Genomic DNA, 22135 nt, shown 5'->3' with positions numbered 1-22135 from the left:
AATTAGAAAAGCTAAGAGGCATAAAAACTGATTTCTTGACCCTGAAAAGCTTCTGAACAGACAACATGGAGGGATCTAAAGAAAAGTGGTCAAATGGGAAAAAAGCTGTGCAACAAAATTTCTCTGTAAAGGAACTGGCGGATCCAAGATACGGAAACCATTTAGATACATATATATGCCTGTGTGTACATGCCTATATACAGCTACATACTTGGTGTATGTGTATGTGTGCTCATTATTTTGGCTTCGTTTTCATCCCCAACCTTTCCCTTCTCCAGTTGAGAGGCCAAGAACTAAGGTGATATCCCCCTCCACTCCCATACCTGGGTGATGTGGCAGTCTATGCCCTAAGGTCTGCCCTGCCTCCTGCCCTCCCCCCCCCTCCCCCGCCCCCACCCAGTAATTTTTTTGGCCATTGAACCCGTCCCTGCCCACCACTCCTCACAGCAAGATAAGGTCATTATTTTTGTAAAAAAAAAAAAAAAACCAAAAAAAAAAAACCCACACAAACCAAATACCAGAAGGATCATTAAGGATCCTGGCCTTTGGTTTTGAGCTCACTCCACTCCCAATAGTCCCACATTTAGTTTGTCTCTGGTCTCCTTTCTGGCTTCCTGTCATCCTTCTTGTGCCCCAGGACCAAGATGCCCAGCTTTCTGTACCTCTCCCCTTCCCAGGTTTTGAGGGGTGAGGAGGGACGTAGTGGGACCTCCCAGGAGATGGACTTCAGTTGCCACGTGCATGCCATGGCAGTGCATGCCATGACCATGCACTTAGAGGGAGACGTGAAGGTTTGTGGGAAGTGGGAAGAAGAGAGGAGGTTTGTAATGTGTAACACGTGCCCTGGGAACCAGGTGTCCGGACTTCCTGCTTCAGCTCTCCCATTGGATCCAGCTGGCTTCAAGTAAGAGGATGTCTCCTAGGGAAGAATAACAAGCTAGAGGGAAAAGTGCCCTTAGTGTTAGGGGTGGGGTATGGCAAGTCAGGGCAGCTAGGTGATTCAGTGGTTAGAGTGGCAGGCCTGAAGTCAGGGAAGACTTATCTAAGTTCAAATCTGGCCTTAGACATTTCTTAGCTGTGTGACCCTGGGCAAGTCACTTAACCATATTTGCCTCAGTTTCCTCATCTGTAAAATGAGCTGGAGAAGGAAATGCAAACTACTCTCGTATCTCTGCCAGAAAACCCCAAATGGGGAACATGGCAAGTCAAGAATGGAGACAGGCCAAGCTGGCAAACGTTTCCAGGTTGGGGTGGACAAGTCTGGGGTCCAGGCTGTAGGGAGAACTGGAATAGCTACCTGAGAGGGGGCGGGGATTGTCTGGGAGCAGCAAGAGGGATGGAGGGTGGGCATATCCTTGTGAGGAAGAAGATGGGTGTAGCAGGGGCCGAGCTGGAAGAAGGCCAGGCCCAGGCGAGTCTGCTGAGAAGGAGGAGGGTCTGAGTCCCAGAGCAGGGTAAGGGAAGGAGGGGGAGAAGTGGTGGAGGGATTGGGGAGGAGGAGCTGTGGCCCAGCTGGAATATGAGCCCTGGGGTGGAGTTTGGAAGCCTGGCGGGGAGGGCAGAGGGGAAGAAGGGTCATTCCAGTGGCCAAGGCACTTCACGTGATGGAGGGGCAGGGCTTCGGGAGGAGAGGTAGACAGGATCCTGTGGTCCTGGCCCTGGGTGTGATTGGAGGAAAGGGCCCATCCTGGGGGGCCAAAGGGCTGCTGAGGGTGGGGCTCCTGGGACCCTCCTCCCAGACTCTGCTGGCTAGAAGCAGGAATTCTTGGACCAGAGATCACTCTGTCCTCTCTCCTTGGAGCTCTGATCTTGCTTCATTATCTGCAGCAGAGATCTCTCTCTCTTCTTTCCTTGGAAGTCAGATCGCTCTGCTTCCTCTTGGAGCTGAGCCCTCTCTTTCTTATGGAAGCCAGCTCCGCACGTTCAGGACCCAGGTAGGTCTGTCCCGGCTTCTGCTGGCTGCTTTTTCTATCGGGCCTCATCCTCCAGGCTTGGTGAGTGTCGGCCAGGTATGTTGTGAGCTTGCCTCCCTCCCAGGCTGGGCTGCTGCCACTGCTCCCCACCCCTGCTTCTTCTCAAAGCTCCTCATCACATCCCCCCACCTGGGGGGCCGTCCTGCCTTTACCTCTGGGTCATCATTTCCCACATGGTATCAGATGGAGGCAGAGCTCTGACTCAGAGGTCACTGAGGCTGTCTGCCCTCATCCCACCTGGGATCCCAAGCCCCTTCTGCGGCTTGCCTTCTGTAGGAGGAAGGGAAGAGTTAAGAGAGCAGCTTCTTGTTCAGACCAAGGTCCGGTGGGGGAGTCTCTCCCCTGAGGGCAGGGCCAGGTAACTACTCTGAGTCCTCACCCTCTAATTTCAGGTAGGTCAGCATCCAGCCTCAGAAGAGAAGGCAAAGGCAAAGTGTCCCCCCTCTGCCATCCTTGTCTTGTCCCTTCCCAGCTCAGTCTGCCGAGGACCAGAGCCTGGAGCCAGAGGGAATGGCCCCTGGGACCCAGACATCCTCGTCCCAGGTGAGTTCAGTCCATCCACCAACCTGACCAGCATCAGCAAAGGTCCTTTGCAGTGCTGTCATCAGAAAAGAAATTGTCCCCCTGCCTCTTCCCAGGACTCTCTGAATCCTGCTCACTTTCCACGTCTTAGGTCATGGGTCTTCTGAGCCAAGTAATGTGTCAACCTACTGAGGATGTAAAGGAAGGGGGAAAAATCAGTTCCTACCCTCAAGGGGTCTAATGGGGAGAGAACATGTGAGCAACTGTGTCAGACAAGTTCTATACAATATGGATGGGAGGCACCCAGAGAGGGAAGGCTCTGGCAGTGTAAGGGGTCAGGAAAAGCTTGTTTTCAGGTAATATTTTAGCTGAAATGTGAAGGAGGCCAGGAGGCCCAGGTGAAGGGAGGACATTTCAATCATGAGAGACAGCCATTGGGAAGGCACAGAGTCAGGGGAAGGAGGGTCTTGGTCAAGGATCATCCAGGAGGCTAGTGCCCTTGGGTCAGAGGGAAGAAAAGGACCAAAGTGTAACAAGACTGGAAAGGGTTAAGAGGTTACGTGGTGTTTGCTATTTACCAGGAGCCCTAGAAATACTACCTCATTTGCTCCCATTGCTGGAGTTGACAGAGTTCTTGCTTGGGAGATGCAGCCAGACAGATCTCTGGCACTGCTTTTATCCACACCCTCAGGAGCTGATGGATACTTGGGTCCTGCAGTTTCAGAGGTCATGTATGCATGTATGTGTGTGTTCATCTATGTATATGTATGTATGTATCTATGTGTGTATGTATGTTTTTTCTTCCTAAGCTCACAGACCCAGAAAGAGTACAGTGGAGTTTTGGGGAACATCATACAGTCTTTTAAGCAAGGAAAGGGACAGTTTTTTTTTTGTTTTTTTTTGTTTTTTTTGAAAAAAGGGGAAGGAAAGAGGATGCTTCTACTCTTCAGAGGCCTTTAGCATACCTTTTTGGTCGGACCAAAGAAAACAATATCTTCTTTATCAATCAGTTGGTTGATTAGCATTTGTTAAGCTGCCACTCCCTGCCTTTTTTGGTAGGCTAAAGAGTAGTAAAGAGACTTTTCCTAGTCCTCTGAATTTTCTTTTGTAATATGGGGCTGGGGGAGGTACTGTAGGAAACATGTAGTTCCTGTTTAAGGAGCCTCAGACTTTAAGACCTAGAATTAACATGAGACAAAGTGGAGTCAGTTTTGTGTTCCCCAGATTCTACTATGGACGTTCTTCCCAACAACCCTATGAGGTAGGTGCTCTTATTTATTTCACAGTTGAGGAAACGGAGGCAAACAGTGATTAAGTGTCTTGCCCAGAATCACACAGTTAGCAAATGTCTGAGGCCATTTTTGAACTCAGATCTTCCTGATTCCAGGCCCAGGTTTCTATCCCCTAAGTCACAAATTCCTCTAACTAGGGACAGATTTTGCCCCCTCCTTTGAGGGAGTACCCTTACTCCCCCAAAAGAAAAGATAGTGAAGTATTTTTCAAAATACCTTGAAGTCCTCAAAAGCAGTTTCAGGAAAATATGTGCAGACAACATCTTTGAAAGGGAAACGTCAAATTGTAGACATTTAAAAAGTAAACTGTTAGCCTCTCCCTCAGTTTCCTTCTCTGTAAGAATGATGATGATAAAAGTTTTTTTTGAGGATGAATCAGTCACCATTCATTAAGGGCCTACTATGTGCCAGACCCTGTTCTAAGCCCCAGAGGTGGGGGAAAAAAAAGACTATCCCTTCCCTCAAGGAGCTTGTGATCTAATGGGGTTGACAACATGTAAACAAATCTATACAAAGTAATGACAATTAAGGATAAATAGGAAATAATTAACTGAAGGAAAACAGGAGAATTAAGAGGGGGTAGGGAAGGCTTCCTGTAGAAGACAGGATCTTAGTTCTGACTTGAAGTCATCCATAAGACAGAAATGAGGAGGGAGAGAATTCCAGCCAAGTTAGGAATCCAGAGTCTAGAGATGGGGGTTAGAGGAGGCCAGTGTCACTGGATCAGAGAGACCCAGTGGTGGGAGTAAGGTGTAAGAAGACTGAAAAAGCAGGTGATGTCTAGGTCATGATGGCCATTGAATGCAGGAGCATTTTGTATCTGATCCCAGAGGTGATTGATAGGGAGGCACTGAAGTTTATTGGAAAAACTGGAATAACTTTATTGGAGTTACTAGAGTAACATTGTGGGCCCAGCAATTTGGGTACTTCGTTGTGTTGGCTAAATAGAAGCCAACCAATTGGCAAACCAATAGAAGACCCATTGGAGTGTGGAGTATCTTACAGCAGACTGACCCACCAGCAGGCTGTTAGCCAAGGGTGAGGTAATAAGGGCCTGCACCAAGATGGTTGCATTTTCAGCAGAGAATAGGATATGTTAGTGACATGGACAGTATTGGCAGCATGTTGGATCAGGGGGATGAGAGATAAGAGTCAGGAATGACACCCCAATTATGAGTCTGAGAGACTGGGAGGATGGTGTTGCCCTTGACAGTAAATGGGGAAGATGAGTGGGAGAAGCTTTAGGGGGAAAATAAGAAGTTCCCTTTTAGATGTGTTCAGTTTAAGATATCTTTTAGAGGTCCTTTCAAGATGTCTGAAAGGGAGTTGGGAGGAGAGGTAGATAAATTTGAAGGGCCTCAATTTTTAAGGCAAAATAAGAGGCAACACACTTAGGTGAGAGTGGGTAGTCAGTGGTCAAGCATTTTTTTTTTTTTGCTTTTTGGCAGGGCAATTGGGGTTAAGTGACTTGCCCAAGGTCACACAGCTAGTGTAAGTGTCAAGTGTCTGAGGCCGGATTTGAACTCAGGTCCTCCTGACTCCAGGGCCAGTGCTCTACTCACTGCGCCACCTAGCTGCCCCAAGTGGTCAAGCATTTAAGCACCTACTATGTGCCAGGCATTTTCCTGACACTGGGAATTCAAATACAGAAAAAGATAATCCCTGCCCTCCAGGAACTTATACTGTAAATGAGGGAGGTAGCACAGAACAGGAAGCAAAAAAGGAGCTGGGTGGGGATGAGGGTAGGGGAGAGAAAACATCAGACCCTGGGTCATGGTGGTGAATTGGGTCAGAAGGCCCAAAATAATGATCTCATCAGAGCATTAGAGTGTGGAGACAAGGTAGAGTACTGAGGCTGGAGAGATGCTACAGAATAAAGAAGTCATCCTAATAATCTTCTTGGGGCATGATGGAGAAGTAAATGAGAGAAGTTCCAAGGTAGTAGAGCCAGGTGAGAAATGTGGAGATTTGTGAGCTGAGTTCTTTGCTTAAATGGAGGTTTGGAGTTCATGGCATCACCCCATTGAGGTGAAGAATGGACATGGGGGGATGCAAAAGGAAAGAGGGTTGGAAAAGCTTCTGGTGAGAGTAAGTTGGAGAATCAATTAGAGATTTATCATTAGTCAGTAAAAGGACTGCCTTCCTAAAGAGATTGTCCACACTAAGATTAAATATTATGCAGTGAAGAATTATGACTTATGAGACCTTAAAGAAAAGGAAAGGTTTGTAACTTCTTGGGAATCTCAAAAAGTGGGAAAAAGCCAATATGTTCTCTGATTGTTCAGAAATTCAGTAATAATAATAACAAAGGAAGTAAAAGGCTAAATATGCCGCATGGTAGGTGCTTAAATGTTTACTGGGGCAGCCAGATGTCACTGGATAGAAGATCTGCCCTGGCGTCAGGAAGAACTGAGTTTAAATCTGTTCTCACTTCCTAGCTGTGTGACCCTGGGCAAGGTACTTAAGCTGGTTTGCCTCAGTTCCTCATGTTTAAAATGAGCTGGAGAAGGAAATGGCAAACCATTCCAGTATCTTTGTCAAGAAAACACCAAGTGTGGTCACAAAGAGACACAACTGAAACAACTGAACAACAAACAATATAAATCAGATGTTTTAAAGAAGAAATCCCAATGACGAAAAAGTAAAAAGAGAGTTTTATATACAAGATACAGAGAATAACAAAAATAGAACTGAAAAATAGAATTATTAGGTAAGGGGGAGAGGGGAGGTTGAGAGATAGGAGTCAAGGATGGCAGCTAGGTTATAAATTTGAGGCATTCCAAAATAATGGAATCTGAAAAAGTGAATCATATCCTTCTGCTAGAGATGGAAGAAAATGAAACGGAAGAGCATCAAAAGCCAAGTGCATTGGCCAAACATATGGTCTACATGTAGCAGGTTGGAAAAATGGATGACCCCTCCCAAGTTTCATTGGATTTGCAGATGTGGCCACACTCCCATGGCCATCAGTCTGCCTATTAACTCCTTTTGACTCTTGATCCCCAATGTTCTAGAGGTCTAGTTAGATAATTTATTCCTCATAAATATTCTGTTGCCATTATAGTTCCTCATTTCTATATAACTAAATATGAAAATTAAGGAATAAGTGTCATTAACAAGTGAAAGCAACCATAATGCGAAGCTGTTTTGGGTATAATACATCATATCTAGTGTCACCTTGAACCCTAAATAAAATAATAGATGCCTTTTTCACTTGGCTGGAAACAGTCCCATACCACTCAGGTCAGCCCAGATTGTGAGTATTGTCTCTTAAGAATCCTTTTAATGCTTTCACCTAAGATGAGACTATTTCAGCTTTTTAGGGAATTAGCTAGATAATTGCTTTTTCTTTGTTCTCTCTTCAGTGATCACAGATAAGATTTTCTGCCCAGAATATACCTTACTTGCCAGCCTCTCACAAAATCTTCATAGAATTTTCTTAGCATTTCACTTATGACCCTTTTGTTGAGGAGGAATTTCATGTCACCATCTGTCTTCCTAAACCTCGGTGAAAGAGCACATACCTTCTCCCTAAGTCGATAGGGAGGAGTATTTCATAGTAAGATACTTCTCCAACCTTTATTATTCCAACATGATTTTCACTGCAGATATAAAATGCTTTCCTCAATATTCCACTAGGTTCTTAATGACCAGTTTCAAGTGTTGGCTTTGACACTCATAAGGGTGATAGGAGTTTTGGGCAAATCCTTTCTGTACTTCAGTTTCCTCTAAATTGATGAGAGTTGGACTGGATGAATTCTAAAGTCTCTTTCAGCTCTAAATCTTGTGACATTTGATGGTTTAGGAGTTGGTGACATTTAAGGATGTGGCTGTGGATTTCACTCAGGAGGAGTGGGGCCTCTTGGACCATTCTCAGAAAGAACTGTACAAGGAGGTCATGCTGGAGAATGCCCAGAACCTGCTGTCCCTGGGTAAGGACCATGTCCTCTGGTAACATTAAATCTGCCATCAAAGGTGTGAAGGGTTTGAGCATTTATCAGTTATTCAAAAGGCAAAAGTGCTGGTCTCTCCACAGGGTCCTCCTTCTCCCTGGTTTTCCTATGAAGGGTCTTTAAATTATGTTATGGGAAGCAGGGACTTTCCTTTGCTGCTCCTGAAATTGTCTCTTTCCTATTTTCCATAGCTGGAGGGTAAAACTAAAACCAGCGTTAAAGATTCTTGGTCCTGTAGCTAGTCTCAGAGGCTATCTAGTTTAACCTCTAACTGGGACTTAATTTTGTCCACAAAATCTCGGAAAACCGCATATGCAGCTTTTCCTTGAAGACGGGCAGTGGAAGGATCCCTGTGCCTGCCAAGGCAAGCCCTTCCTCTGGTGTTTAGAAAGATCTTCTTGTGAGCGAATGTAAATCGGTAGCTTCTTGCTCCTGATCCTGCCTGGTGTAGCAAGTTTGTCTTCATCCTTCCTTTATTCTTCCCTCAAACTCCAGGCCAGATGGTGGGAAAGAAAGAGAAGAGAATATGCATTTATATATCCCTACTGTGCGCCAGGCACTATGCCGAGTAATTTCTAAATAGTTTCTCATTTGATCCTTGCAGCATCTAGTTTGGTGCTGTGTATCACCCCTGTTTTATAGAGGAGACTGAGGCAAACAGAGGTAGAGCCGTTTGCCCAGGAGCACACAGCTACTGAGTGTCTGGGGCTGGATTTGGAGGCAAGCCTTCCTGATTCTGGCCCCAGGGCTCTTACCACTGCACTACTAGCAGCCTCTGTTTCTAAATAATGGAAGCTATGGAGTGTGCTTGTGAACAAAAACAGAATTTTCTGGTTCTCAGTTGGCTTCATGATCCCATAATCCCCTCCAGAGATCCTAGCAATCAATACCATTGACACCATCTTTAAAGAATCCTGGGAACCATCCTGTGGCCCTTGCTTGCATGTCACCTCACCTTAAAGAGGACCAAGTTCTCCATTTCTCTCCACCCTCATCCTTTCCATGTTCCCCATGCCTAGAGCTTCCAGTCGCCAGAGAAGATTTGATCTCCTATTTCCAGAAAGGGGAAGCACCACGGATTCTGGAGCCAAAAGACCTAAGGAACTTTTATTCAGGTGAGTGAGATGAAAGCAGATGTAAGAGGCCTTTTATCATGAGGCATTTATGTGTTATAGTAAAGGGAGTGCTGGCCTTGGGGACAGGAAGACCTGACTTACAATTCCTTTTTAGATACTTTTAAGCAACGCGATTCTGGGCAAGTCATTGAAGCTCTGAGCCTCAGTTTCCCCATCTGTAAATTGAGGTGATTGGACTCCATGACCTTTCAGTGCCCTTCCTGTGATGTCTGTGATCCTATAAGAAATCGTTGTTTGGGGCTCTGGGGCATAGATCCCTCCTGAAATGATCCATAAAGGGCTGAGGCTGTCCAGTATGAACACTTTCCTAGCTTTTCTTCAAGTCAAGCATTTATTAAGTGCCTACCATGTGCCAGACCCTGTGCTGAGCACCAGGGATACAGAGAAAGGCAGGGGACAAGCCCTGTTCTCAAGGACTTCACAGTCTAGTGGCAAGACAATAGGCAAACAACTATGTCGAAGCCCACTACATCCAGGAGAAATTGGAGCTAATTGAGAGGGAAGATTCTAAGGCTAAGGAGGACTGGAGAAGACGTATTGTAGAATGAGAAGTTTTAGGTGGGACTTCAGCGAAGCCAGAGCAAGCACAAGGGGCAGCCAGAGGAAACATGGAGTCAGGAGATGGAATGTCCTGGTCAAGGAACAAAGAGGAGGCCTGAAGCACTGATTATTGCACATGTGGAGGGGGAGTAAGGTGAAGGAAGACTGGGGAGGTAGGAGAGAGGCTGATGATGAAGGGCTTTAACAGCCAAGCAGAGGATTCTGTATTTGAGCCTGGGAATAGGGAGCCAAGGGAGTTTATTGAGTAGGATGTGACATGAAGAGAAGAGCATTTTGTGAAGATGAATTTAACAGCTGGGTGGAGGATTAAGTGCATGGGGGAAAGAATTGACACAGTGAGGCCAACCAGAAGACTTGCACTGTCTCATGAGTGAAGTGACTGGGGACTGAACCAAGAAAGTGGCAGTGTTGGAGAAGGAGATTCTGACAAGGGTGGACTCAACAGTGCTTTTCCCGAGGTTGAATATGGGGGAGGGAGATGTGAGTGTGTGAGAGATGATGACATCTAGGTTATGAGCCTGGACAGTGGGAGGGTGGCACCCTGGATGGTAATAGGAAAGTAAAAAGAGGGGAAGTTGGGGGGAAAGATAATGAGTTTAGTTCTGGACATTGTAAGAGGAGAACCAGAAGAAAGTGTTGTCAACAAAACCTAGAGAGAAGAGAGTATCAAGGAGCAGGAGGTGATTGTGGCAAAAGCTGCAGAGAGCCCAAGAAGGATGAGAATTGAGGAAAAACCAATTGGATGCAGAAGTTAGGACGTTATTGGTAACTTTGCAGAGAGCAGTTTCAGTTGAGCAAGGAGGTTGGAAGCCAGAATGCAGAGAGTTTTGAAGAGAGTAAGAGGAAAGGAATTGGAAACACTACTTGTAGATGACCCTCTCTGAGCATTTAGCCTTGAATGGAAGAAAAGATAAAAGCCAGTGTCTAGTGAAGCTAAATGGACTGAGCGAAGCCTTTTTGAGGATCAGGAAGACATGTTTTTTATGTATGGCAGTAGGGAAGGACCCAAAGGAGAAATAAAAATTGAAGAAAAACTAGGGAAAGAAGACATCTGATTTATGTGAGATGAGGAGGAGGTGAGAGAAGTCTTGATAAATGTCCAACCTTTTTTTTTTTTTTTTTTTTTTTTTGGCAAAATAGGAGGTCAGGTGTTTAGCGGAGTGGGTGGGGGAGAAGTAAACCAAATGAGAGAGTTTGGGAGGAATGAAAAGTGCTGGAAAACCTGCTGTGGTTATTAGAATAGGGAGTCAGCTAAGGGAATATAAATGGATTCCCTTGGCACAGTGAAAAAAAAAATAGTTTGAGAAGCCACAGATAATGAACTTCACTCTTGGCTGAACCAGAAAAAAGAGGGTGTTTGGTTAGGGAAGTCAATTAAGGTCAAGAAGGCAATCAGCAAATACAAAGGAAGTGGAGCACAGCAGTTTAAGAAGGAGGGTTGAGTTGGTGAGGAGATAGTGAAAAACACAATAGTAAGAACAATGACTCCCCTTTATATAGGGCCTGCTCAGTGCCAGGCAAGTTACAGATATCTCCTTTGATCCTCACAACCAGCCTGGAGGGAGCTGCTATCATTGTGCTCCTTTTAGAGATAAGAAGACTGAGACAAACAGAGGCAAACACCACAGGTGGAAATGTCTGAGTCTGGATTTGAACTCGGGTCTTTCTGACTTCAGGCATAATGCTCCAGCATTGTGCCACCTGGCTGCCTCTTGGTGGAAAATAACCTTGTACCAAGGAGGAAGCTTCAAATAGGGGAGATTAAAGGATGAGAAATTTAAGATGGCATTTTCTGGGACTGGAATGGATGGAAGACAGGGTGGTGTGAGGAGGAGTAGTGTCGATCCCATTCCCTCCCCTCACCTGGAGGCAGAGACAAAGTGGAACTATCACAGGAACAAAACATAATTAGAACGCAGAAATCAACAACATGTTGTATATAAGAAAGACCCTTGACACAAGGCTTCACAAAGCATTAAAATGGAAGGATGGCATTCTGTATTCCTTTTGCAACTATTGGCCCTACACTTACTCCCCTGTCTGCCTTTTGACTCAGTGATTGCCACTTTACCAATAAACCGAAGGGATCACGGAAAGAGGAAAATAACACATTTTCACAACGTAGAACTCTAGCTGCTTTTGGTTGTTGCCAAGATCTTGGGGCAGTTGGGTGGTACAGTGCATAGAGCACCAGGTGTGGAGTTGGACTCCTCTTCCTGAGTTCCTAGCTCTGTGACCCTGGGTAAGTCACTTCACCTGCTTGGGCTCAGTTTCCTCATCTGTAAAATGAGCTGGGGAAGGAAATGGTGGACCCTTCCAGTGTTTTTGCCTATGTTCCATTTTCTGGGCGAGGTCCTTTAGATATTTTCTCATTTGATCCCCACAATAGCGCTTAAAGGGAGGTGGTGTTATCCTCTCCATTTTGCAGCTGGGGAAACAGAGGCAGGCAGAGGTCATGACTTGCTTAAGGGAATAGTGCTAGCAAGTGTGTGAGGAAGATCTTGAATGTGAGTCGTCTTGACTGCTGAATCCAAGTCTCTATCCCGTGTGCTACCAGGTGACTTTTGATTGATAACCAGAATGTAGTGAAAATGCTTCCTCATGTGTGAGTGAGGTAGGAAACAGTAGGAGAATTTTACAGCCTGAGAGATTGAAATTCATTTTTTGTTTGTAGCCCCCAAACTAGTTGATAAATAAAAGGTGTATTTTTCTATTGGCTGGTGGCAAGCCGTGTAATAAGTGGATGAAACAACCTTTGTAAGGAAAGGTCTCTTCAGTCTTAATTTTCTTCTCTCTACTGCTGGCACAGCAGCTACAGTCTCAGAAACTCTGCAGAATGACTGACCTATTGCCAACCAGTTCCCTTGAAAATCCTCTAGATAGAAGAATATTAACAAACAGAAAGTAAGTTTAAATCAGTATAGCCTTAACACTGCAGTGAGCGGCGAGATAAAGTCTGTTTCTGTAGAACGTCTGTGGTGGCCCATGACGGTTTCAAGGTGGTTCGTAAGGTGAATCCCTCGGGATCATATTTTTCAAAGATCCTGCCATAAATCGTGAAGAAGACAAACATGGGTAGCTTCTTGATGCAGTAATCACAGCACCAAAGAGCTGAGATGACAGGGTGACCCTGGAAGGAGGGGAATGCAAATGAAGCATGGGCCTCTCTGTGACTGTTCATTAAGACTGATATGCACTTGTCAGATCTTTCTGGCAGTTTGGAAACAATTTGATGTCAGGTTGAGAAATGGAAAGCATTTGTTGCACTTAGAAGGAGACAGAGTTTGATGTCATCACTGCATGAGCACCAGAATCATGTGGCTGATCACAACATTTTGGAATTTGAAGATAAATTAAAAGTGTGTGTGTGTGTGTGTGTCTGTGTGTATGGATAATGGCTACCCTAAAGAAGTGATCTTTATCTATTATGCAGAATCTATTATATCACAGGAGGATAGAAAAAAATGGTTGGCAGTCATGTTGTGGTCCCAGACATGGCAACAACAAAAAAATAGATTGTAAGGGTTTACCAGGTTGATTATTATGCTTAATGATTTAATAGATAATGAAATAAGGCGAGCGTGTAGCATATGTGCAGCAAATGCAAAATCTCTATTGGTCTTAATAGGTTATAAGAAAAATTGGATATAAAATTGGTAGAAAGAGTAGACCTATTTTTCCGCTTAGCATATCCAGTTCATAAAGAATGACTGATAGTGCATCAAAACTGATCAGGACAGAAAAACAGAAAGATTATCTGAGGCTGACAAAATAAAAAGTAGTATTTTTTAAAAGTCTTTTGAAGAAAGTATTGAAAGTGCAGCAGAGAAGGTCATCTAGTGCTGTGGAAGGAGCGCCCTAGTCACGGGGTTTGAGTTCTAGTCTCGGCTGCAAGGATTTGGGTTGTGTCACTCAGCCGTCCTCAGCTCGTGGCCTGTGATGTGAAGTCAGGATGTGCAGGCAGGTCATAATGATACCGCAGACTTTCCAGGGGACATGGTGGTTGCTGCAGGGAAGGTAAGGACTTTGCTCCTTGTTCCTTTGTTTGAATGATTTTGGGCCTGTCATTCAGCCATCCTGAGCTTATGGCCTGAGTTGTGAAGTTTAATGGGAATACTGTCCTGCCCAAATGGTAGGACTCGTGTGAAGATCCAGTGTTATTGTATGTGAAGCTCTTAGTGAGTTAAATCAATTTGCGGTTGAGAGCTAATGACATATGCAAACGATTTCTTCCATGCGTGCAAATTTTAAAACTCTTCTTTTCTGAGTGGAGAAAAAGAAGAAAAATCAGTTTCCTTTCTGCTGAGGAAAGAGGATATAATTATATTTGTGTGTGTCTGTATATATATTTGTTTGTTTTTTTCTTCAGATTCAGTGACCAGCTTTGACGTGAATGAGACATCTGAAAACCTGAGCATTTCTGTGGAAGACTCTTGCCAGCAGAGATTCATGAGTGTTGGTCCTTATGACTTAAATTTTATAGAAATCTGTGACTCTGATATCAAGGTAGATAAAAATCCTAAGAATCCCAGTGAACTTGACGAAATTGGAAAGACCTTGACACCATATTCATCCCTAAATCGCTGTAAGACAATGACCCCAAGGAATGACCTTTTTCAATACAGTATGTATAGAGAATGCTTTACTGACCAGGTAGGGCTTATTCAGTCCCATGAAAATCTTCCTGAAATGCAAATATATCAAGGTAGTCAATGGAAAAAAGCCTTCAGCTTGAGTTCAGACCTCACGAGACATCAGAAAAATTATACTGGCAAGAAGCTTCATGTAAATAATGAAGGAAGAAAGGCCTTTAACCAGAACTCTAAGATCAGTAATCATCAGAAAATTCATATTCGAAAGAAACCTTATGAAGATCATGAAGATGCAGCAACCTTCTCATCTCTTCCTTACCAACCTACATTTCATACGAGGATGAAAACATATGCTTGTAATCAGTGTGGGAAGACTTTTTATTGGAACCCAGATCTGGTTAGACATCAGAAGATTCATACTGAAGTGAAGCCTTATAAATGTAATGTATGTGGGAAGAGCTTCTCCTACAGATCACTCCTTATTGGCCATCAGAGAGTTCATACTGGAGAAAAACCTTATCAATGTAATCAATGTGGAAAAGCCTTCTGCTACAGATCACTCCTTATTGGCCATCAGAGAATTCACAGTGGAGAGAGACCCTATAAATGTGTTCATTGTGGAAAAGCTTTCCAAAGCAGTTCCCGTCTTTCTTCCCATCAAAGAATCCACACTGGAGAGAAACCTTATGAATGTAATCAATGTGGAAAGGCCTTCACACAGAGTTCCCATCTTGGTGCCCATCAGAGAATCCACACTGGAGAGAAACCTTATGAGTGTACTCAATGTAGAAAGACTTTCAGATTCCGCTCTGGTCTTGCTTCCCATCAGAGAATCCACACTGGAGAGAAACCTTTTGAATGTAATCTGTGTGGAAAAGCTTTCCAAAACAACTCCCGTCTTGTTTCACATCAGAGAATTCACACTGGAGAGAAACCTTATGAATGTAATCAATGTGGAAAGGCTTTCACACAGAGTTCCCATCTTGGTACACATCAGAGAATCCACAGTGGAGAGAAACCTTATGAATGCAATCAATGTGGAAAGGCTTTCAGATTCCGCTCTGGTCTTGCTACACATCAGAGAATGCACACTGGAGAAAAACCTTACAAATGTAATCAGTGTGGAAAGGCTTTCCAGTGCAGCTCCAGTCTTGCTAAACATGTGAGAGTTCACACTGGAGAGAGACCGTATAAATGTAGTCATTGTGGAAAGGCTTTCAGATGCAGCTCCAGTCTTGCTGCACATCAGAGAATCCACACTATTGCAAAACCTTATGAATGTAATCAGTGTGGCAAGGCTTTCAAAAAGAGTTCCAAGCTTGCTATCCATCAGAGAATCCACACTGGAGAGAAACCTTATGAATGTAATGAATGTGGAAAATCTTTTAAATACAGCTCTCATCTTGCTGCCCATCAGAGAATCCATACAGGGGAGAAACCTTATGAATGTAATCATTGTGGAAAAGCTTTCCAGAGCAGTTCTAGTCTTACTATACATCAGAGAATCCACACAGGAGAGAAACCTTATGAATGTAATCAGTGTGGAAAGGCTTTCCAGTGTAACTCTAATCTTGCTGCCCATCTGAGAATCCACACAGGAGAAAAACCTTATAAATGTAATCTATGTGGAAAAGCTTTTAGATACCGCTCTGGTCTTTCTGCCCATCAGAGAATCCACACTGAAGAGAAACTTTAGGAATATAATCAATGTTGTAAAGCCTTCAGGCAACAGTCATCCCATATTTCCCATTAACAAATTAGATAGAAATCTTATCACTGTAATGAATGAGTATAGGCATTGACATGCAATATAGAGCTTGTTTAACGTTAGAAAAATCATTCTGAGGAGTAGCTCTATATGGACTCAGGCCAGAGATTATCTCTTACTTTACATCAGAGGATTCTTAATTGGAGAGGTGATTTATGAATGTTGTCAGAGGGGGGCAGGCTTTTCTCTGGAGGACAGAGATCAGTAGACAACAGAATATTCGTACTGAAATGAAGGTATATAAAAGCTGTGATTATGGAAAGGTCTTTCTTCACCTAGAGTTTGTACTTGATCTAATTAATATGAGAAGGTTTCTTGCTGCAGCACAGACTTCATCAGACTTCCCAAATTAAGAGACCTCATTAAACATCCCAAATTTCATACTGTGAATAAAGTCCTAAGGAATTTTTCTCTGAAATCCTGATATTTGTCACTACTTCTCAGTAGTTCATAGCATTCATATACTTTGATTTTTTTTTCAGCCATTTCCCACTTAATTGTTGTTCACTATGTTTCCTGTTGTTTGATGGCACAAAAAGTCCTCATATAAATATTTTGGTGACTATTGGACATTTATTTCTGTAATGCTTTCTTTAAGTAGCTTGGTGGCACAGTGGACAAAGTGGACAGTGGCCTGGAGCCACTAGTCCAGATTTCAAATTCATTCTCTAAGACTTATTAGCTTTGTGAATCTGGGCAAATCACCCAACCTATTCTTCCCTGAATTTCCCCGTCTGTAGAAGGACAATAATAAGAGTACCTGCCTCCTTAGGATTAAATGAGATGCTATTTGTAAAATGCTTTGCAAAACAAATTGCTATGGAAATGCTTGCTTTTCAATGAGTAGTAATACTTGAGTCATAAGTCTCATAGTAAAGTCAGTAGGCTAAAACATGGACAGTTCAGTCACTTTTCCTTTAATGCAAATTGATATTGAGAATGAGCACAGGAAAACAGGAATTGTAATGCATGGGGCACTAGATTTAGAGTCCGATGCTCCTTAGCTCTCTCAGTCTGGGCAAGGAACAGCCTCTGTGCCTCACTTTGCTCATCTCAAAAATGAGGAGGTTGGAACCAGTGGCTTTGATGGTTCCTTATGTGTTCTCATCAAAAGTACATTCCTATGTCTCTTTCCCACAGCCTCTTCCTATAATCTGGGAAGGAAGCCTAGTAGGAACAAGTCTGAAGATATCCAAGAAAGCAGTAGTCATCCAAACAACTTTTTCTTACCTAAAAATAAGGATCTTGAGAAACTGATCAGGTATATAATATACAAAAGAAGATGAGTATAGTAACCTTGCGTATAATCGAAGACCTCCACTTTGGGGCTGGTACTTACCAACCACTACAAAATGCTGGAAACACTGGAAAGTAGGCTGGCAGAAAATAGATGTGGATTTTATTAATACAAAATAGAACAGAAGGAATGAGGACAGCTTTGAAAATATCATGTTGAATTTTTAAGTTACTCAATTGGCAAATCAAGCTATCCATGTTAGAAATTGTTTTGTGTGCAGTCCTCTTTTTCTGTTGGATAGTGTATATAAAATGTTTATTTTATTTCATGTTTGTGAATTTCAAGATTAAAAAGGTCAAATATTGTTGTTTTCCTTTTTGTCATTTTCACCAATTTTGAAGGCATGCCCAGAAATGGCAAAACTATCTTAATGTGTCTTTCTCTTATTATCAGTGCTTTGGAGGATGTTTTCATTCACCATTTTGTTGTCATTCATGTGTCAGGACTTTGGAAAACTTCCTGTCCTTTCAGCACTCATTGATTGGTGATGGCTCTGGGTACACATAAGTGTGAGTTCTCTATATCTTGCAAATAAATGACTTTTCTTGGGCATTTTTCATGTAATATTTGATATATTCTGCATGCTTCAAATCTTCTTGTAATTTGATCTTCATTTATTTATTTTATGTAGTTAGAATTATCTGTTTAAGATATCTCAGACCAAGACACAGTTGTGAAAACTACTTGAGTGTGTTTCCTTCTCTTTTAATTTTTTTATAAGCAGAAATTCCCCCGCCCCCTCCCACCCACATCAAATTGAAAAAGAAAAGAAAACAAAGTCCCCCTTACAAACATGTGTAATCAGGGACAATATTCCTGCATTGTCCGTGTCCCAAAAATATCTTGTTCTGCACTCTTAAGTTTGTCCTCTCTTATCAGGTGGTGAGTAGCATATTTCATCACTTATCCTCTGGAGTTGTGGTTTACCATTGTATTAGAGTTCTTAAGTTGGAGTGTTTTTTTCTGGCTTTTTTTAAAACAGTATTTTTGTTAGTAAATTCTGCTGGTTCTGCTCACTGTACTTCAAGTTTCAGTGAAACTATCCCCTTGATATTTCTTAAAACAGCTATAATCCGTCAAATTCACCTACCTTCACTTGTCCAGCCATTCCATTCCTCAATTGATGAGAATCCCCTCAGTTTCTAATTCTTTACCTCCGTGAAGAGGTATAGTTTTTTTTAACATAATTTATTATGATTAAGATTCCTTCATTAATCTACCCTCTCTTTTCTCCTTCTACCTTTTCCTTGTCTTTCTGTGTTAATGAGATGTATTTATGTGTCCAACTCTTTCTTTCCTACTTTGATCTTAGATGAGAGTGAGATTCAAAAGTCAGGTTTTCCCCACCTAATTCTCCTCTGTTGTGTAGGCCTAAATATCTCACTTTTGTGAGACAACTTCCTCTCACCTTCCCTCCCTCCTCCCCTGTCCACTATCCCTCTTCCCTTTCCATACTTTTAAGGTCATCAAGCCTCAACAGACCCACTCCCAGACCTCCTAAATATTCTTATCATCCCTGATGACAAGTTTCAGAGGGGACACATCATCTTCCCTCATGAAAAGGAAGCAATTTATCCATGTTTAGTCTTTAATGATTTTTGATTTGGAGTTCCCTTTTTATGTTTCCCTTAACTCTTTGAATTTCAGTTTCTCTGCTGCCCTGGTCTTTCCATCAGCAATGGTTGGAAGGGGCACATTTCCCATTTGTGGGATTATACTTATTTTTGGTGGGTAAGTTATTCTTGGTTGTAAGCCAATATCCTTTGTCTTCTAGATGTTCCAAGTTCTCTGGTCCTTTAGTGATGGCTGTTAAATCGTGTTTGATCCCGACTGTGGCTTCTTAGTGTTTACATTATTTCTAGATGCTTGTAGTATTTGGGCAAGATGGTCCTTTGAGTTGATTTGGAATTTCTTCCTGGCAGTGATCTGTGGATTCTTTCCATTCCCGCTTTCATTTTACATCCTAAAGAGATCTGGGCAGTTTTGTTCCCAAGGGATTTCTTGAAGTCTAGGCTCTTTGGTCATATCTTTAAGGTAGTAGTAGTAGTGTTAATGATCTCATTTGATCCTCATAACATCTCTAGTGGTGCTAAGAGAGTGCTCTTATCCTCATTTAAGAAATATACATATAGATATAGATAGTATTTATTTTTTCCAATTACATATAAAGACAATTTTCTATATTCACTTTTATAAGATTTTGAGTTGCAAATTTTTCTCCTTTTCTTCTTCCCTCTCCCAAGATAGCAAGCAATTTGGTATGTGCAATCTTGTAAGATATTTCCACATTAATCATGTTGTGAAAGAAGAAACAGAACAAAAGGAAAAAAAAACAAAGTAAAAATAGTATGTTTCAGTCTGCATTCAGACTCCACCAGTTCTTTGTCTGGGTGTGAGCAGCATTTTCCATCATGAGTCTTTTGAAATTGCCTTGGATCCCTATATTGCTGAGAAGAGCTAAGTCAAGCATAGTTGGTCATCACACATTGTTGCTGTTACAGTATACAATATTCTCCTGGTTCTTCTCACTTGAAGTCCAGGTTTTTCTGAAACCCACCTGCTCATTACTTTTTATAGCACAGTAGTGTTCCATTACATTCATATTCCCCAACTGATGGGCATCCCCTCAATTTCCAATTCTTTGCCACCACTAAAAGAACTGCTACAAATATTTTTGTACGTGATCTCTTTGGGATACAGGCCTAGTAATGGTATTGCTAGATCAAAGGGTATGCAGAGTTTGATTGCTCAAAGTGCTCTTCACGGTGGTTGGATCAGTTTACAGCTCCACCAACAGTGCATTAGTGTCCTAATCTTCCCATATCTCCAACATTTACCGTTTTCCTTTTCTGTCATATTAGCCAATCTGATAGATGTGAGGTGGTACTTCAGAGTTGTTTTAATTTGCATTTCTCTAATCAGTAGTTTTAGAGCATTTTTTCATGTGACTATAGATATCTTTGATGTCTTCATCTGAAAACTGCCTGTTCACCTGTTCATATTCTTTGGCGATTTATTATTTGGAGAATGACTCATAAGTTTGAATCATTTCACTGTATATTTGAGGACTTTATTAGATATGCTTGCTGGAAAAATGGTTTCCCAGCTTTCTGCTTTCCATCTAATCTTAATTTCATTGGTTTTTGTGCAAAACCTTTTTAATTCAATATAATCAAAAGTATCCATTTTGCATTTCATAATACTGTCTTCCTCTTGTTTGTCATAAATTCTTCCTTTCTCCATAGATCTAATGGGTAAATTATGCTTTTCTTTTCTAATTTTTCTTATGGTATACCCTTTACGTCTAAATCATGTACCTATTTTGACCTTATCTTGGTACACAGCGTGAGATGTTGGTCCACACCTGGCTTTTGCCTTACTATTTTCCAGTTTTCCCAACAGTTTTTGTCAAATAGTGAGTACTTATTCCAGAAGCTGCGGTCTTTGGTTTTATCCTATAGTAGATTACTATGTTCATTTACTACTGTGTCTTGTAAATTTGATCTGTTCCATTGATCTCACCCCCCTATTAGCCAGTACCAAATAGTTTTGATGATTGTCACTTTGTGATATAGTTTAAATCTGGTATAGCCAGGCCACCTTCCTTTGCATTTTAAAAAAATGAATTCTGTTGATATTCTTGACCTTTTGTTCTTTCAGATGAATTTTTTTCTAGCTCTATAAAATAATTTTTTGGTAGTTTGATATGGCACTAAATAAGTAAATTGGGTAGAATTGTCATTTTTGTCATATTAGTACAGCCTATCCATGAGCAATTGATATTTTTCCAGTTGTTTAGATGCGACTTAATTGTGTGACAAGTGTTTTGTAATTGTGTTCATACAGGCCCTGGGTTTGTCTTGGCAGGTGGACTCCCAAATATTTTATACTGCCTACAGTTATTTTAAATGGATTTTCTCTTTATATCTCTTGCTGCTGGGTGTCACTCTCATTTTACAGATAAGGAAATTGAGGCATGCAAATATTGAGTATATGCTAGGATATTCTGTCCATACTTCTGTCCTTTGCTGTTTCTCCAAAATTTCCAGATATCCAAAATTCTCAAGTAGTGCAATATGCAATATTCTCCCACAGTCCTCCAATTCCAGGCAATGAAAGGTCTCTGAAGGGACAAAGGTGAGACAGTTAAGAGTAAGTAACCTCTCCTCTTGAAATCCCAGTTTCCCCTCAGTTTTTCCTGAACCCCCAGGCCAAAAGCTCCACCTCTACTCTGCCATTAATTGGATCTTAAGATAACAGCCATCTTATGGAAATGCTTGCTCCTCATCTCCAGATCCTTTAGTCTGTCTAAATGAAAGGATTAGGGGTCTTGGCTCCTTTCAGTGATATCTTTAATAGTTTTGATGGCCTTTCAGCCATGCAGGTTCTCTCCATTAAGATATATTATAAATCCCTCTCCATATCTGGCAGACTAATTATTTCTATCCAGTTGTATTTTTGCCTTTTTTTGCCTCCCTCAGACTGCTTATTGTTAATTTGAAAATATTTGAATTACCATTTAGTGTCTATTGGTTTATAATGTGTCTTGGTTGCATCCAAAGTTTATTTCTGAGGAAGTCATGGAGAAGTGGATGCCCTGGAATCTGCCTGCCAGGACAGTTGCCTGAAAGGAGGGGGTCCTTAGTGTTCAGGGCAGATAACGACCCGGTTAAATGTCTGGTTAAAGGGACGACGACTAGATCATCCTGGTTTCCTTCTAACAGGACAGCAATTAGGCCCTTACCTCCTGACAAAAAAGCTTCTTGACTTGTTTTCTTCAGAATCCTTCCCTGAGTGACTCAGAATCTCCTGGAGTTTCTCCCGTTGGTGAAAAGTAGACTTTCCCAAACACACTTGTAGGCTGAACCTCAGCACTCCAACCAAAGAGATTCGGGTGATCAGAAGCTTCCGTAGTTCTTTTTTGGGCGAAGGAGGAAAGAGTTGTTTTCAAAGTCTCGAGGAAGAGAGCTTATTGAGTGGGGGGGATAGGAGGCAGTCCTGGAAGTGGCAGTGGGGAGCAAGGAGCATTCCATCTACCCCA

At 42.3% G+C, this 22135-nt stretch overlaps 1 protein-coding gene across 2 annotated transcripts; it reads left to right on the top strand.

The window, feature by feature from the left end:
* Positions 1–2471: 2471 nt before the first annotated feature.
* Positions 2472–17725, top strand: LOC118838225 (zinc finger protein 665-like). Of its 2 annotated transcripts, XM_036745459.1 has the most exons (4): positions 2472–2516; positions 7593–7719; positions 8760–8855; positions 13807–17725. In XM_036745459.1, exons 1-4 carry the CDS (start codon positions 2484–2486, stop codon positions 15723–15725), a joined length of 2175 nt encoding a protein of 724 aa, XP_036601354.1. In that variant the 5' UTR covers positions 2472–2483; the 3' UTR covers positions 15726–17725. The 2 variants fall into 2 exon arrangements, with proteins under 2 accessions (XP_036601354.1, XP_036601355.1); XM_036745460.1 differs by lacking the exons at positions 2472–2516; positions 7593–7719; positions 8760–8855 and having other exon boundaries at positions 14301–15166; positions 15251–17725.
* Positions 17726–22135: the final 4410 nt, after the last annotated feature.

Source organism: Trichosurus vulpecula, chromosome 2 (genome assembly GCF_011100635.1).
Source record: "Trichosurus vulpecula isolate mTriVul1 chromosome 2, mTriVul1.pri, whole genome shotgun sequence".
Lineage (NCBI taxonomy): Eukaryota > Metazoa > Chordata > Mammalia > Diprotodontia > Phalangeridae > Trichosurus > Trichosurus vulpecula.
Note: the sequence above shows the minus strand (reverse complement) of the source record. Positions and strands in the feature narration are given on the sequence as shown.

Bases quoted from the DNA above. Each gene is read 5' to 3' on its own strand.
- LOC118838225 (XM_036745459.1), top strand. From the start codon at position 2,484: ATGGCCCCTGGGACCCAGACATCCTCGTCCCAG. The intron at 2,517-7,592 runs GTGAGTTCAGTC...TTGATGGTTTAG, and splicing joins CCCAGACATCCTCGTCCCAG to GAGTTGGTGACATTTAAGGA. The intron at 8,856-13,806 runs GTGAGTGAGATG...TTTTTTCTTCAG, and splicing joins CCTAAGGAACTTTTATTCAG to ATTCAGTGACCAGCTTTGAC.